The 14,775-nt window shown below is 55.5% G+C and overlaps 4 protein-coding genes across 4 annotated transcripts; 2 read left to right on the forward strand and 2 right to left on the reverse strand.

Annotated features, from left to right (window-relative positions):
* Positions 1 to 20: 20 nt before the first annotated feature.
* On the reverse strand, positions 21 to 2,972 carry CGCS363_v007445 (Heterokaryon incompatibility protein 6, OR allele; the record flags this gene model as incomplete). Its single annotated transcript, XM_036639294.1, has 1 exon — positions 21 to 2,972. The coding sequence occupies one exon, from the start codon at positions 2,970 to 2,972 to the stop codon at positions 21 to 23; it is 2,952 nt and encodes a 983-aa protein (XP_036496213.1).
* A 4,187-nt stretch (positions 2,973 to 7,159) lies between these two features.
* On the forward strand, positions 7,160 to 8,581 carry CGCS363_v007446 (uncharacterized protein; the record flags this gene model as incomplete). The annotated part of the gene is made up of 1 exon (XM_036639295.1): positions 7,160 to 8,581. The coding sequence occupies one exon, from the start codon at positions 7,160 to 7,162 to the stop codon at positions 8,579 to 8,581; it is 1,422 nt and encodes a 473-aa protein (XP_036496212.1).
* Positions 8,582 to 10,557: 1,976 nt separating this feature from the next.
* CGCS363_v007447 (putative transporter) lies at positions 10,558 to 12,188 on the forward strand (the record flags this gene model as incomplete). Its single annotated transcript, XM_036639296.1, has 2 exons — positions 10,558 to 10,798; positions 10,846 to 12,188. The coding sequence occupies 2 exons, from the start codon at positions 10,558 to 10,560 to the stop codon at positions 12,186 to 12,188; spliced, it is 1,584 nt and encodes a 527-aa protein (XP_036496211.1).
* Positions 12,189 to 12,903: 715 nt separating this feature from the next.
* On the reverse strand, positions 12,904 to 14,321 carry CGCS363_v007448 (uncharacterized protein; the record flags this gene model as incomplete). The annotated part of the gene is made up of 5 exons (XM_036639297.1): positions 12,904 to 13,622; positions 13,713 to 13,948; positions 13,999 to 14,098; positions 14,159 to 14,183; positions 14,289 to 14,321. 5 exons carry the CDS (start codon positions 14,319 to 14,321, stop codon positions 12,904 to 12,906), a joined length of 1,113 nt encoding a protein of 370 aa, XP_036496216.1.
* Positions 14,322 to 14,775: the final 454 nt, after the last annotated feature.

The raw sequence follows: 14,775 nt of genomic DNA on the forward strand, positions 1-14,775 counted from the left end.
TAAATATCTTACATTTCTAGCTATCTAAGCCGAATTCTTTGGTACTTGCACCATGGTAGATTGCTCATGTGCTTGAGCAGCTCTCCATTCATGACCCCATGTACATAGGCTTCGCCAATCAACCGGTACGTTCCGTCATCGTAGCTTGCGAGAACATACGGAACTTTAGCGCCCTTCATGATATGCACTTGGTAAACGCAGTTCGTCTCCTGAAACAAGGATCGAGGCCCAATTCCTAGAAGGCCTGATCTCGTCGTGAACAATCTTCTGCCAGTCAGCATGATCTTCATCCTCTTTTCAAAAGAGTCTATGTATTCTCTTTCCTCCTTGGTGAAGTTTTTCAACGCGTGCTCCCTCCATTGTCCATTGATGGCAGCCTGGGGGTCACCGTCGTAACCTCGGAGGTCGCCTGCCGGTTTTGTTCCGTTCAAGAGTCTTCTAAGCCTGGACGCCAGAGGAAAGAACTTATGACTGCTGAGAGCAAAGCCAACCCAGCTCTCCTCTTCGTCCTCCTGCGCAGCTAGGTCTTCGATGGTGTCCGCTTCAAGACTGAATTCAATTGTTTCTCTCGTCAAAGGAATGTGTCGCTCACGGTAGATTGCGGCATAGGCAGATAGTGTCGTCAGGACACGCCGCCAAGCAGCGCCCGTGACTTGGCTGTCTGCGCCGAAGTTTTGGCATAGGTACCACATCTCAAGAATGCCGGCCTCGATCCAGTTAGAGAATCCGTACCCGAGAGAAGGTGGTGCTGGATGGGTCATTAACTTTCTCGGGTCAGGGTTGAAGCCTATCCTTGAGCTAGGGAGCATGTCTCCGACTAACGTTCGCCACATAGCTTCAATCCGAGTGACGGGCCGTATCTCGTACGGTGTCTGCCTCCCGCTCAAATTTGACTCCTGGGCTTCTTCTATTGCGTCCTCGCTCGAATTAGGATGTGGGGTTTCTGACCCGATGTCATTGAGGCTTTGCTCAGCTTTGGCGCCGACTGTGCCCCCCTCGCTAAGGATTACGGAATCATCATTGACAGAGTTGGAATAGACTGGCTGCTTGTTTTGGGATGTTGGTTGATGCAGAGTGGGTTCTTGCGGGCTTTTGACTGTATGCGGGTCAGGCAGCTCACTGTGGAACCCCTGAGTGTCCTTGCGCGGCAAAACAACATCGGTACTCGCTTGTGCGTCTTGCGAAGATGTTGGCTCAGCTTGTTGCGACACATTCTGGTCTTCAGCAGGCACACCAACCTGCTGTATCTCAAATCTCCCAATTGGGTATCGGTGCGGAACTCTGAGCATTAATTTCAACACGCACAGGAGTAGGTCTTCGGCATTGTCGCCAGCCATCTCGCTTGTCATGATGAAATCCAGTTCGATAGTCTCGACCTCGATCGTATCGTCAGCATGGATTTCGAACCATACTTCGCTGTCAGGCCCTGAAGAATGGAACGGCACGTCGTCATCTCCTGTATCGAGCGGCGTGCAGGACAGCCTGGCGCTGAAATCCGGCACCCATCCCGGCAAATGAGGAATCTGTGTGTCGCAGGGCTCTTGTATCTGTGAGAAAATAGATAGCGACTTTGTCGTTCTCAAGATGGCCTCGGCAGTTTTCCTGAAGACACTCTGTACGCTGGCCTTGTAATCCGGTACCAAAGCCAGTTGATCTGCGTCCGACGCGATATTGAGAAAGGCGAAAACCTTGTCGCGCGGATCGGTTGCGTCTGTACCTCGAAACAAGCCTAAGACGCGCAGAAGAGGAGGGGCCTCCATGTACATTCTCTCTCCATCCTTCCGAAGACGAAACATAAGGCTCCAGATCGCGTTTGTGAAAGACAGGCCGTCCATGCCCTCACTCGCCCTTCCGTGGATGTTTATAAAGTCGTCAGTGTTGACGTCCTCGCTAACTTCGTCGCCAAACGTAGATAGCTTGCGGAGTTGACGCACATTGTCAGACAAAGGCTCGCCGTCGAGAAAGTTGTATCCGAATTTTAGCAGTTCCTGTTGAAGTCCTGACTTCTTCAGCATTTCGCTGATCATGCAGATCCACTCCCAGGGAAGCAGACGCCCGCCGTGGATGACGGTGATGACGTTCTGTCGCCATGAAGCTGCTTCTTGAGTAACCCAAGCACGTCGGAACCAAGTGCGTTGAAAAAACGCAAAGACGGCGAACCAGTGAACAAGATCCATTCCGGGAATATCCGAAAGTGTCATGCCCCCTTCGCAAGTACCAAGGTCAGACATGTAAAGTATTCCAAGGCCTGTAATAGCGTCTTCGGTCAATCCATCTGGAGGCCCCAACCAAGCCAGAACCCTCTTTGCGCCTCGAAAGATCGATCTCATTAATTGCACTTGAGACGCTCTCTCGTCTAGGTCTTCTTGATTGATACATAGCGCATCGATCCAGAGGGGATTCATGAAAAGCTCGCGTTGATCCCCATCCGCTTCTTCTCCGTTCTCTGGTTTCGGCCTGTTCTGCAACCCATGCTTCCAATAAACATACTCCTTGAGAAAGCAATACAGGTTCTCCTGCACATAGATCAGCCTGCCATCGAGCTCTATCGGCTGCTGTTCCTTTGGAGCTGTGTCGAGTCTCATTTGGGGAATCCATGGGTGTCTCTCGACGTAATATTTCATGGCATAGTCAGTGTTGTGTATCGTGATACCACTTGGTCCCTTTGACTCGAACACGAACGGGAGCTTGATGAAGTCTTCTGGGTTTTTGTATTCTTCTGGTTCAGGCGCTGGCTCCTCGATGATGGTTGTGGGGCTGCCCCAGGTGTAAGATAGGCAGACGTACGGAGGTTGCTCGCCGAGATCTACGGTCGTCATTCTGCCCCGAATGGCGTCTGTAGTCGAGGGCAGGATCTCAATGAGTCGAATGCTTGTAGATGTTGGAAGCGGGGCATATTGAAAGGGTTGGAGATTTGATACGTCATCAAGTGTCCGACCGTGTGATGAGTCGGCAGATGGCGAGGAGCTCATGATTGCTTGTGAACTTGTTTCCAGATAGGCCGATAGAAATATGGCGCAAGAAAATTGATTGAAGTTGTTCAAAGAGAGACAGAAGCTCGAGTATTTGAGCCATTTGGCACATTCAATAGTACGCCTTGGCAGGAAGTCATTGTGTGATTGATTGGGTGATTTCCGTTGTGGCTTGCATGTTGTTGTTCAGCTGTAAACATCCCGGTCAAATTCATTGGCTACTGATTGTAGTTTCGATAGCTGCCTATTGCAACCGCCTGCGAAGCGCCTGGCATATGCGGCTGTGTTACGGACTGTGTCCCTACATATGGTAGTTCTCCATTTGTGAATGCTATCGAAGTTTTGCAAACAGGCAGATGGGAAGAAAACCTATGTTCTTCAACTGCAATTGGTCTCGTCAGAAAGTTCTTGCATGACTTTGCAATGCGCAGCCTGGATGCGACAGTGTTCTGAATGTGTTGGTTGGCAATTTTAAGCTAGGCGACTTTCGTACGCCAAGGATACTAGAATTATTACACTTGGAACGAGCATGGGTCCCAGTCTTCGGGTTACAAGCCTTGTGGATCATCGTCAACGGCACGACGGGCGGGATCGGCGCGGTAAGCATGCTGCAGAATGGAATCTGGCTGTGGTGCCTAAATTGACGTACCCTGACAGTCAAGGAATGCATCTTACTTGACCTCAATGTCGCGAAATGTTTAAGAAATTTCTGAAAGATAGAATATACGAAGAGATGCCGACGCTAAGTAGCAAACAGCCAGCATATGCCTAAGGTAACACCCGCCTCCGACTCGAAACGGCGCCGGTCCAAGCCGGCTCGACCGACTCAGTCCCCACTTGAATGAAGCCAAGCCCGCAAGCCTCCCGTCGTGAAACCGCCCGTCCTCGGAGCAGCCGACAACATCTCCCCCTTTGCTGAGTCGGTGAAAGAAGGCCCAAAATTTTGCTGCCCAACGTGCCCAAGTTATTGCACGCTAGAGGTCCAAACACGTGTTTGGAGAGAGATCGCTTGCCCTGTGCGGGTGCGATGGCAAGTATGTGTCTGAAGCGATGAACCATCTCACAGACGGTCCATGGATCCGTGAGGTGAAGCCGTGCCGCAAGTCCACTTTACCCAATACTGACAGTCGTGCCGAAAAGCGATTCGGGAACAAGATTTATTTTTGATCGATTAACTTCCACGAAGGGGATCGTTCCCGAAGAATAAGTTTTCAGGTTTCAACGAAAAAGGAGAAACTACGCTTGTGCTGCAAGCTCAGCCCTGAGGATGTAACGACCGAGACCCGACCCGGCGCAGCGGTGCTCTGACTGCATTGCACGTTGACTGTCTCCATGAGTCGCGTGCGCCCATCTTCGATGTGACACACGTCTGTCCACCTGAAGCCTGTCTAAGTCTTCTCCCGTCCATCTAGAACGCGGCCAAAGCCACGAAAGTGCATTTCGCTTAGGCATGGAACGGGTTTGGAATCATTCTTGACGCATCGGAGGCAGATGTCGGGAGCAAGTTAGCCATCAGCTAGTGTCATGGCGGTAGCGCAACGGCGGAGCGTCTGATGGCTGCAGCTTGTCTTGCCAGCGTCACGAGCGGGCCGGCGGCCGGACACGTGTGCACTGCATCGTTACATACGTAGGAACGGGTAAATTGTCGTTGGAATGAGGATGCGAGATCAAGTGCCAGTTGGATGGCGACGCTACGGCTCGGCCACCATCATCTTTCAAGGTGAGGTTGCAAGCCTGCAGGGTTTGATAGGAGCAGAATCTGACAAATCCTAAGCGCGGCGGCTAGCGAAAGGGGGGCTGCGCGTGGCGCCCGTCAAGCGACGGTCAACAAGCGACGGGCGGGTTCCTTAGTCCGGGCTATCCATATTTCAAGATCCTCGAAAGTCCCCGTAAAACCTGTTACACGCGGGCGCCCACAAGGCAGGCAGCGATCAAGCTATAGACTCCGAGACTTGCAAACGGAGGCCTTGGGACCCGCGGGGCAGCCGTCATGGTCCATGACTGGCGCATCCCAGGGTGATGATGGTGCCAGGTGGCCTGGACCGGTAATGTGGTATGCGAGACGATTCCCTCGCGACTAAAAGAAGGGGGGGCTTTGGATGACAGGAGAGTCATGCTGCGTGTCCTGTGTCACCACGACATCAGTCCCCGGTTGATCTCGGTTTGGGAAAGAAGGACATGCGTGTTGTGACGGGGCGGACGTTCATGGCTGTCTTCATCACCCAGTATAGAGATCTTGATCACGGATTCACGGTTTGCGGTGGGATGTAACGGCCCAGCGGGCTGGACGGACACTCGGGAGAAGGCGAGCGTCTCTGTCCGAAATTCTGCCCGAATGTCCATCGTCGTTGCCGCAATTCTTTGATTCGGCCACTGTTTGAGCAGAGGCCGTAGCGTAGCTTTGCCAGCGTTGGAACCCGTCGTCCTGGCCCAATTCTGGACCGGAACGTGGGAAAGCACACCCAGACGGGCGCGAGAGCGGGTTGAGGGTCTTGGGCTGGGTTCAAGGATGGAAGGTTGTCCAACACAGGTAAGGAACACACACGACTGTCTGCTCCTGAAGGTCAGACTGCTGCAAGCTGTAGCTACTTGGGTGTTCACGGCACGTTATGTAATTGGCGCAGGGCAGAACCTTGGCGGAAGTCGTGGCATGCCTGCATGGAGGAGGAAGCAGGCATGGGAGTCTCGCAGCATGGGAAATGCAGAATTGGGGTCATGAAACAATGGCAGGAACGCAACGGAGGAATGGGAGCAACTGTTGCATTACAGCTTGGCCCGCAGGTTGCAGCCAGGAAAGATGGGCAAGCTCTGGGATGAAGGAAGCTCGTCTGGTTGGCGCACCATCTGCTGGGCTCAGCTCACGCCTTGTAGGTACGTACGTCTATGCCAGAGCTCCCGTCAGGCGAGGCCCCCAATTCAGAAAATCGTTCAGTTGAACTGCGAGTTGCTTGGTCTCTTCTGCGCTCTGTTCTGTTTGCTGCTGGGTTCGCAGTTTGTGCTCTGATGTCCGGACTTGACTCCGCACTAGCGTTTGACGCTAGACACCAATACAACCGAGCAAAGACGTTTCTGGGCTCGAGTCAAGAACATGGAAGCCCCGGGTTCGCCGGTCTCTTTTTTCCCTCTCCGTGCTTCTGGCCAATTGCTGCGCGGCTGAATCTTGTTGCTTGCTGTTTGCGCCGGGGCTGGGCCAAAGCAGGACGCCAGGGACGGCCCCTGTGTCGGGAGCTAATCGACGTTCCGCAACGGAGTCCGGTGCCGATCGTGGAGAGGCAAATGCCCCCGAAAGTTCAGGTTCCGGCTGTGGCTGGATCCCGGAAAAACCATACGTTTAACATGTCGTCTCACAGAAGTTGAAAGGTCTTGGCCGCGTCCGCCGTCGCAGGGGATGGTAGACGGCGCCGTCTTGTCAAAACTAGTAGCCCCCTTTTCCCTTACTCCCCTTTCCTAGCCATCTCGCCCTCGCCCCCCTCCCACACATTGCACAAGAAACACAGACAAGTAAAGTCTGTAGCATTGCTGATGCTTATTGAGACGAAGCTCTGGGTTTATGCCGGCCAAAGTTTGCTGGCAAGGGGCAGAAACCATCCACCAAGAGCCAACACCACACGTTGACCTGTGCCAATCACGCGACGAGCAAGCAGTGCCGTCGCCCAGGAGGGGCGTCGAGGGGGGGCATCCGAGGACACCGCTGCTGATGGTGCTCGGGGCCCGAAAAGGAACATCCTATGGAATAATGGGCTCAGATACAACCTGGGCACGTTTTCGAAACCAGGGACCGGCCGGTCAGGCATCCGTCTGATGTCGCGATGCATTTCATGCTCCCCTCATGATTCGTGTTGCGACGGCGCGGGCGGACGTGCGCTTTGGATCTGCGCCCACTGCTCCCATGTTTCCAGTGAACACCTTTCCATATGAAGTAGTCGACGTCTCTCATCCCAGAGCCTCTGTGTTGGGAGCGAACGGTAAGGTGTGAGCTCTGGTTTTCTGCTGTCATACCCCAAAAGCCGAGCTGAGCTAGCTTTAATCATTTTTCTGTCGTCGTCGTTGCAGTTCGTCTAGCGCGCGCGTAGAAGAGCTATCATTCTGTCATTTCTTTTCTTGACAAGATACCCCCCCATATCAGTCCCCTTTTCATCGATACCCAGGTTACTGTTAACACAGGACCAACAACAAAAGACGCCACAATGCCAGGAGACAATGATCCGGCCGCTTCGACGGCGCTGATATCGGACATCACCAGCGACAACGAGGGGGAACAGGCGTACGAGGACGCCCCGACGAGACCCGGCACCTCACAATCAAAGGCTCCGTCAGAAGACAAAGCACCGAGTGTAAAGGCGCCCTCCCAAAAGGCACCCAGCAGGCAACCTTCCGGCGAGCAGAGCAGGGCAGCCGTACCGGCGGGGACGGGGTCGCAGCAGGGAAGCAGACGAGGATCCAACGAGGCGGCAGTACCAGGCGTCGCTGACGCCCCCAACACGGCCTCCGAAGCTGCCATTGCCCGGGATCGAGCCCCTGGAGATGAGAACCGTGAGGCATTCCGTGATTCCACCATCACGGCTGTCAGCGAGAGCACGGCGCAGGTTCTTGGACGTGAGGGACCGCCCAAGACAACGGCTGACCCGGCGACCCCAGGAGTCCTGGCCGGCACCACGCCCGGCGGCGACAGAGGCCTTGATGATGATGACGACGATGACGAGCTTGAGCCGCTGACCAAGTACGTGGACTGGAAGGAGCACATATCCATCTCCATCGGCCCTTTCATCATTCTCTTCTTCGATCTAGCTCTCCCAGTCTGCATTTACTACAGTTGGCTCCGTGCGCAGCGCAATCGTCGCCGCGACGCCTGCGCGCCCGCATACGAGGCCGGCGTCGAGTGCGGTCTTCCCGCCGTCGAGACAGTCGAGTCTCGCATCCTGGGTTTTGCCATTATCGCCTTCGGTTTCGGTGAGGTGTACATCCTCATCGTCCGCGTCTACCGCCTCATCGCAAAGTACGAAAAGTGCGCGCCGCTGCTGTCGAAGCACTGGTGGGAGCTGGACGCCACGACGTGGGTGTACGCGCTCGGCCTCATCGCCGCGCTGGTGCCCTTCGTCTGCTCGACCACCGTCTACGACCCCTTCGTCGTCGAGTGGCTGTACCTCTACTCGCCTGGCTTCATGTTCATGATCCTGGACGCGATCGCGCTGATGACGCTGATCCCGATCAAGATGCCGATCCGCATCAACTCGGACCCGGCGGGCGAGCGGCTCAAGCCCATCGTGTACTACGCCGCCGAGGACTTCTTCGCCGTCGACGGCGCGCAGAACCGCGAGTTCCGCAAGCGCTACGTCGAGCGGTACAAGAAGTCGATGATGTTCCGCAAGATGATCCTCGAGCTGACGCTGTTCTGGATCGGCGGGTGCTCGTGCTACCTAGGCTATGTGGCCGCGATTATCTGGGATTTGGAGTTTGAGCGTGCGTTTGGCACGTCGTTGGGCGTCTTGTTTGGCTGGATCATCGTCTGGGGTGTGACTGCGAGATTTTGGATTGAGTATGCGATCAAGAGAGAAAAGAAGTGGTGGAAAGAGAACAAGGCCGAGAGAGAAGCGGCAAAGATTCAATGAGCCTAGTGTATAATCACAGCGCCTCCCTATTTTGCCGGAGGACGCAAACCGAGACGGAATGCCGCGTCCGCAAGGAGCGGAAAAGACCTCTCGTGTACTGTAACCTAGTGTTAATATCGGCATGGGCAAGATTTTGTACTTATGGCGGACTTGGTTGGGAACAACAAAGACGGGGGGCAAGAGGGCTTGGGTCGGACCCAGGAAAGATACCGAGAGGGAGGAATTTTGCGATTAATAAGTAAACCAATTTTCTCGTTGCTTCACACGACTGTCCAGCCGGCCAAGAAGCCTTCAATGGTGGATGTGAACATTATCGCAAAATTGACGGAAAACGCGTCTCGCGATGGCTTCAACACGGTCGGCTTCCGTCAGACAGTCTGCACCTAGCGCAGCTGCCACGGTCTCGGCCTCTAGCGAGTGAGCGAGCAAGCAATTCCCCCAGGCGTTCAGACTGATGGGTGGCCGACCTTCCCGACAAGCCAAGACGAGCCAAGCAAAGGCATGGGCTTCACGTTCGCACAGCATAGACCGCAAGACGCGCTCTGAAAGAGAGTTTGGGGACACGGCGGCGGAATGGGTGGGAGGGTGCGATTGGTCTTGGGGCGGCAGCGCGAAGGAGTCGCTGCAGATCCGGACTTGGTTTAGTCATTTGTTGGGGAAACGGTCCGGAAAACCTCAGATAAAAGTCAAGACTCCGCCGAGGTTCATTGAGAGTCAGAATTGAGTAAGCCGCTCGTGTCACTTTCCATGTTTGCCAAACAAATGCATTGCTGCGGAGTGAGCCAAGCTCGTTGCTGAGTTGTCTGCCCACGTCGGAAAAGACGCTGAACACATCATGTTTATGATCAAAGCTTCCCTTGTGGAGATGTTTCCGCGGTAGATAGCTCAACGGTTCCCGAGAGCGTTCAATCTCACTCCAGAATCTCACTCATTACCCTTACCCCCAAGCAACTCATGAGAACGATTACTCACTCTCTCATTTGATGATCTCGACTGAACATAAAACAAGAAATGTGCCATCATAGAGAGCAATTGAACTCTCAAGATCTTTTTGGATTACCCGCCGTTGCCACTCAATCGACGATACCAAGCCCAATCTCACTCAGCATCCCTCACTCACCCATCCCGGGCGGCTCTCCCGATTCCCCAATCCATCCCAACTGCCTCCATCCCACTGTGAGACTCTGACATTTCATATCCGCGTTTAATATAGTTCAAAACCCTACACAAAACAGCCTCATCCCATCACACATTCCAGACACAAAACCACTCACTTTCAGCCCCGTAGCCCCCGGCAATTCACCCAACACGCCGCAATCCTAACAACCCGCGAATCCCACCCGCCGAGTTCGGCCCCCCATCTCCGACTGTACCCGCGGCCCAGACCGTGTTCTCTCCCGCGTCCAATCGTCGTCTCTCTCCAGTCCCCTCTTTAGCCCAAGCGAGACATCTGCACGCTGCAGAAATTCGCCCAACTCCGCTCATTCCCAGACCCGTCTAGCGGATCAAGTGCGAGAAAATGGTCCAGGATGGCGGTTTGAAGTGGCTTTGGCAACCCCCGGCCGTCAGGTTTTCTTCGCTACCTCTCCGCTGGGAACCAACGATCGTCGAAGCGAAAGCAGATGTGACGTGGGGTTGAATGTCAAGAAAAAGAGCCGCGAGTTAATTAAGACCGGCGGAAGAGTCCGTCAACCACGTCGCCAAGATGGTTCGCTCATGAAATTTTTCATCTCAAGCTGCCACCAACACTACCACCGCCACCCCAGCCTGTCCTGAGGCGACTTTTGCCATACTACAATCCACGCAAAGGGATCCCTCGCCAATGACAAAGTGAGAAAGGGACTAGCCAGAGTTCAGCTCACTCATCCACCACATCGAATCCGTCTCGATTCCTCCAAAAGTAACGAGGTCGGCTACGTATCCTCCCTCCCCTTCGGATACAAGGTCCTCGCTGCGAGGTTTCGTTTCATCCCGCGATGGCCCCCGAAAAGCATGTCGCCACCACCGCCCGGACAGCAGCCGCCGCCGGGCCCCTAGAAGCCGGAGCGGGCGCCGATGTCGAGGCTCCCGCGCCGGCCGACGGCCACCCGCCCCGTGCCGGCGACGACGATGCCCTTGCGATGGTCGGCACACATACTCAAGACTTTGACCCCGCCGTCGCCGCCCGCGCGGTGCGCAAAATTGACTGGTTCCTCATCCCCGCCATGATCTTCGGATGTCCGTACTTCATTCCCCTGGCCTTATCTCATCTAACATCTCAACAGACGGACTCGTGTACTACGACAAAGCCATCCTCGGCTCAGCAGTCCTCTTCGGCATGACCTCCGACCTCCACCTCTCCGTCCCAATCCCCACCGGCGGCGTCGACACATCCCGCCTCTCATGGGCCACCTCCCTCTTCTACTTCGGCATGCTCGCCGGTCTCTACCCCATGACCTACGCCCTCCAGCGTTTCGACATCGGCCGCATCCTCGGCGCCGTCGTCATCTTCTGGTCCGGCATCTGCATGCTCACCGCCGCCGTGACCTCGCACCATGGCCTCTACGCCCAGCGCTTCTTTCTCGGCTTCGTCGAGTCCATCATCCCCACCGGCTTCATGTGCATCATCTCCGGCTACTACACCCAGCAGGAGCAGTCCCTCCGCCAGAGCTGGTGGTTCTCCTCCACCGGCCTCTTCACCATCGTCGGCGGCGCCCTCAACTACGCCTTCGCCCAGATCCGCGCCGGCGACCTGCGCCCCTGGCAGTACATCTACCTCCTCGCAGGCTGCCTGACCTTCCTCTTCGGCGTCTTCTGCTTCGCCCTGCCCAACTCCCCCGTCTCCGCGTGGTTCCTCACCGCAGACGAGCGCTTCGCCGCTGTTGAGCGCCTGCGCTACGGTCAGACCGGCGTCCGCTGCACAAAGTTCAAGCCCGCCCAGCTCCGCGAGGCCCTCGGCGACATGAAGGTCTACCTCGTCGCGCTGATGATGGCCTCCGCCTACACCATGAACGGCGCCGTCTCCGGCTTCGGCCCGCTCATCGTGTCCACCTTCGGCTGGACCTCCCTCGAGTCGATCCTGTTCCAGTTCCCCCTCGGCGGGCTGTGCTTCCTCATCATTCTGGCAACGGGCTACCTCGGCACCCGCGTCCCGAACATCCGCATCCTCATGCTCGTGGTGTGCTGCCTCCCCGTCATCGCAGGCTGCGCGCTCATCTGGAAGTCCGCGTGGACGCGCCACGCCGCGGCGCCCGTGGTGGGGTACTCGCTGACGGGCTTCTTCGGCGGCGTGGTGAGCCTCATCATCACGCTCGGCATGTCGAATGTGGCCGGGCACACTAAGAAGAGCTTCATGGCGGCGACCATCTTCGTGGCGTACTGCGTGGGCAACATCGTCGGACCGCAGCTGGTCAAGTCGCAGAGCAAGGCGGCGCACTACCCCGAGCTCTGGCTGGGTCTGATTATCTGCTACGTCATCTGCATCCTGGCCTCGGGGGCGCTGTATTATGTTCTCTGGAGCGAGAATAAGAAGCGCGATGCGTTGCCGGTTGATGGAGAGGAGAGGGCGAAGCTTGCGTTCCAGGATTTGACGGACAAGGAGAACCCGTACTTCCGCTATGTTTACTGAGGACCTGCGGCAAACATAGTCGCTGAGTTGACATTCGTAATGATAGTTGTAATTGAATCAATCTTCCCTCCTTCACGTCCCACAGTTCCTTAGCAAGGCATATTCAATCGCATGAACGTCACCGAAATCGTACAAGCAGCATGAGTCAAAAGATGGTCCCCCCGATCGGTCGTAAATCGGGAGGGTTTATCATGGATTAAGCATCATGAACCCCAGTCACCCCTCAAAGGGGACGTCCATCTAAACTAGAAATACAACGAAGGCAAACCGTTACTTTTCGCCGCGGTTGGTTCCAAAGAAAAAACTCAACGAGGCCCCCTGTCCCGCTTCTTTTTTCCGCCGGCTCCGCCCTCGGTTCGTCGTAAAAAGGTGAGGTTCGATGAACCCTGTTCCCCGGCCGTTGAAAATAAGAGAATAAATTCGATCAAAAAGGTTGGCGAGAATCCAGAACCACGCTTAATCTGCTGGGCCCTTGTTTGCGCCGGTTTCCCCCCCAGTAGTTTCCCAGAACGCCGTTCTCTATGCATGTGTCTTGCCGCGCCCAATGAAATAATGAAGACGAAAATAAGTTGTGCGTCGTAGAAGTCGTTTTTTCCGAAATTCGTTAAAAGTTCCGTTTGTCCCGGGTGACCAGATACAGGCCGAAGAAAAAGAAAACCAAACAAAACCCCAGCTGCTCTTCAAAGTTGTGAAATAAAAACTCTCATGATCGTTGTCATCTCGGTGACCTGGGCGGATCGTTCGGCAGCTCCGCAGGCATACCCGGCTCGCCCAGCCCGTCGTTCAACTCGACCGGCGACTGCGCCGACCCGGGTATCGGCGCAGGTGGCGGCGGCGGCGGCGGCTGCTGAGGCGCCATGTAGCCGTGCTGTACCCCTCCGGCCGTCGTCGTGCTTCCCGGCGGCGGCGTCGGGTAGACGCCTTGATAGTCGGACTTGGTCGCGGCAACGGGGCTTACCATCGGGAACTGCGGCGTGCCGAGGTCGGTGCCCGTCTGGCCCGTGTGCTGGGGAGCGATGGGCACTTGCTGCTGGTACATGGTGTAGTTCTGCTGCGGCCAGACGCCGCCTTCGGGGGGCGGTTGTTGCGGTTGCGGTTGCGGTTGGTGTTGAGGTGGTGGTGGCTGGGGCAGCCATTGCGGGTTGGGGAAGTACGCCGGCTGGAACCCGTGCGGCGGGACGGAATTCGGCGGCGAGGGGTTCGTTTGCGAGTGCGGCGATTGCGCATATGGCTGGGCGTAGTAGGCATATGTCTGCTGGTGTTGCGGGTGGTACTGGTTGTTGTTGTGTTGCCAGTGGATGTATGCTGGGATCGCGGATGTCATTTGCGGTGAGGCGACCATCTTGTCGCCTTCGGCTTGGATCGTCTTCTGAGAGTCGGTTGTGCTGGGGGCCTTTTCAAGGTTGGCTTTGCGGTAAGCATGGAGGGCGCGGCCTGGAGAGGTCAGTTGGGTGTTCTCAATGCCAAGGGAATGAGACCGAATCTCGCGACGGGTCTTTGAATGAGCGTGGGGCATGAACTCACCAAAGATTGCGATGGTGAGGATGAAAAGAACAAAGTTGACGGTCGATAGGGCAGTCCCGGCATATGTGGCGGCTACAAAGCCTTCGGCGAAAGGTTCAACATTCATCTTGTAGTACACTTCATACTTGGGCCCGAAAGTGACGATGAAGGCGTCGAGAGAGTCAAGGTCGTCGGCGTGGCTGGCCAATAGAGCCATGGTGATCATCCAAAACACGACGGTGAGCAGCTCAAGACCACTATGATTCGTTAGAGATGGGCGCAGCGACCACTGGTGAAGACAACTCACAGATGCACCCAGCAATTGTACATCATGGGAATGAACATTACGGCGACGCCTAGCCATGCCAGGTAGGAGAAGGTCCAAGCAAAAGCAAACCACGAAAGCGCTGCCAACAGAATGTCAGTACACGGATTGATGAAGAGCAGATGTGGGTGGTGTGACATACGGAAACCTTCAGTGCCGCTGAAGGACTGCAAGTTACAAGACGCAATACGTTAGTAAAAAGGGTTCATGCTGTGCGCGCAGGAGCATCTGTCCAGGCGCAAGATAGTTTTGTTCATGTGCAAGAGCCATACCGTTATCCTGCGATAGTTTGTCGCTTTCTGCATGGTGGTCAGGCCGTACACGGTCACCACTAATGTCGCAATCGAAAGGACCTGCAATTCCACATAAAACCATCAACATGACGTTCCTCAAAACAAGCTCCAGCTCCCAAGATGCGTGCATTTCAAAATTTTTCCCTATGCAAAGGTCGCGTGCTGCACATCGAGGCCGGGAGCGGAGTGGAGCGGGTGGTGGTGGCGGTGTTTCCTTACGAGCTGTGCTATCCTGACGCCTGCAATCCACACCGGCATGGCCGGGATATGCGATCGGTTCCTCCCATCTTTGGGCCAGATGTTCTTGGTCAAAAAAGCCATCGACGAGGAGGTGAGGTGTTTAAACCCCTTGGGTTCGGGGGGAAGAGTCCTCGTCGTCTGGCCCGATCCCTGGCGAGACGCTATGTTGCCGGCCGTGTTGGGTGTTGTTTTGTTCGAACCAGAGGGGGGAGAGAGGGGGAAGCGC

Source organism: Colletotrichum siamense (assembly GCF_013390195.1).
Source record: "Colletotrichum siamense strain Cg363 chromosome Unknown KSG_Cg363_contig04, whole genome shotgun sequence".
Taxonomy (NCBI): domain Eukaryota; kingdom Fungi; phylum Ascomycota; class Sordariomycetes; order Glomerellales; family Glomerellaceae; genus Colletotrichum; species Colletotrichum siamense.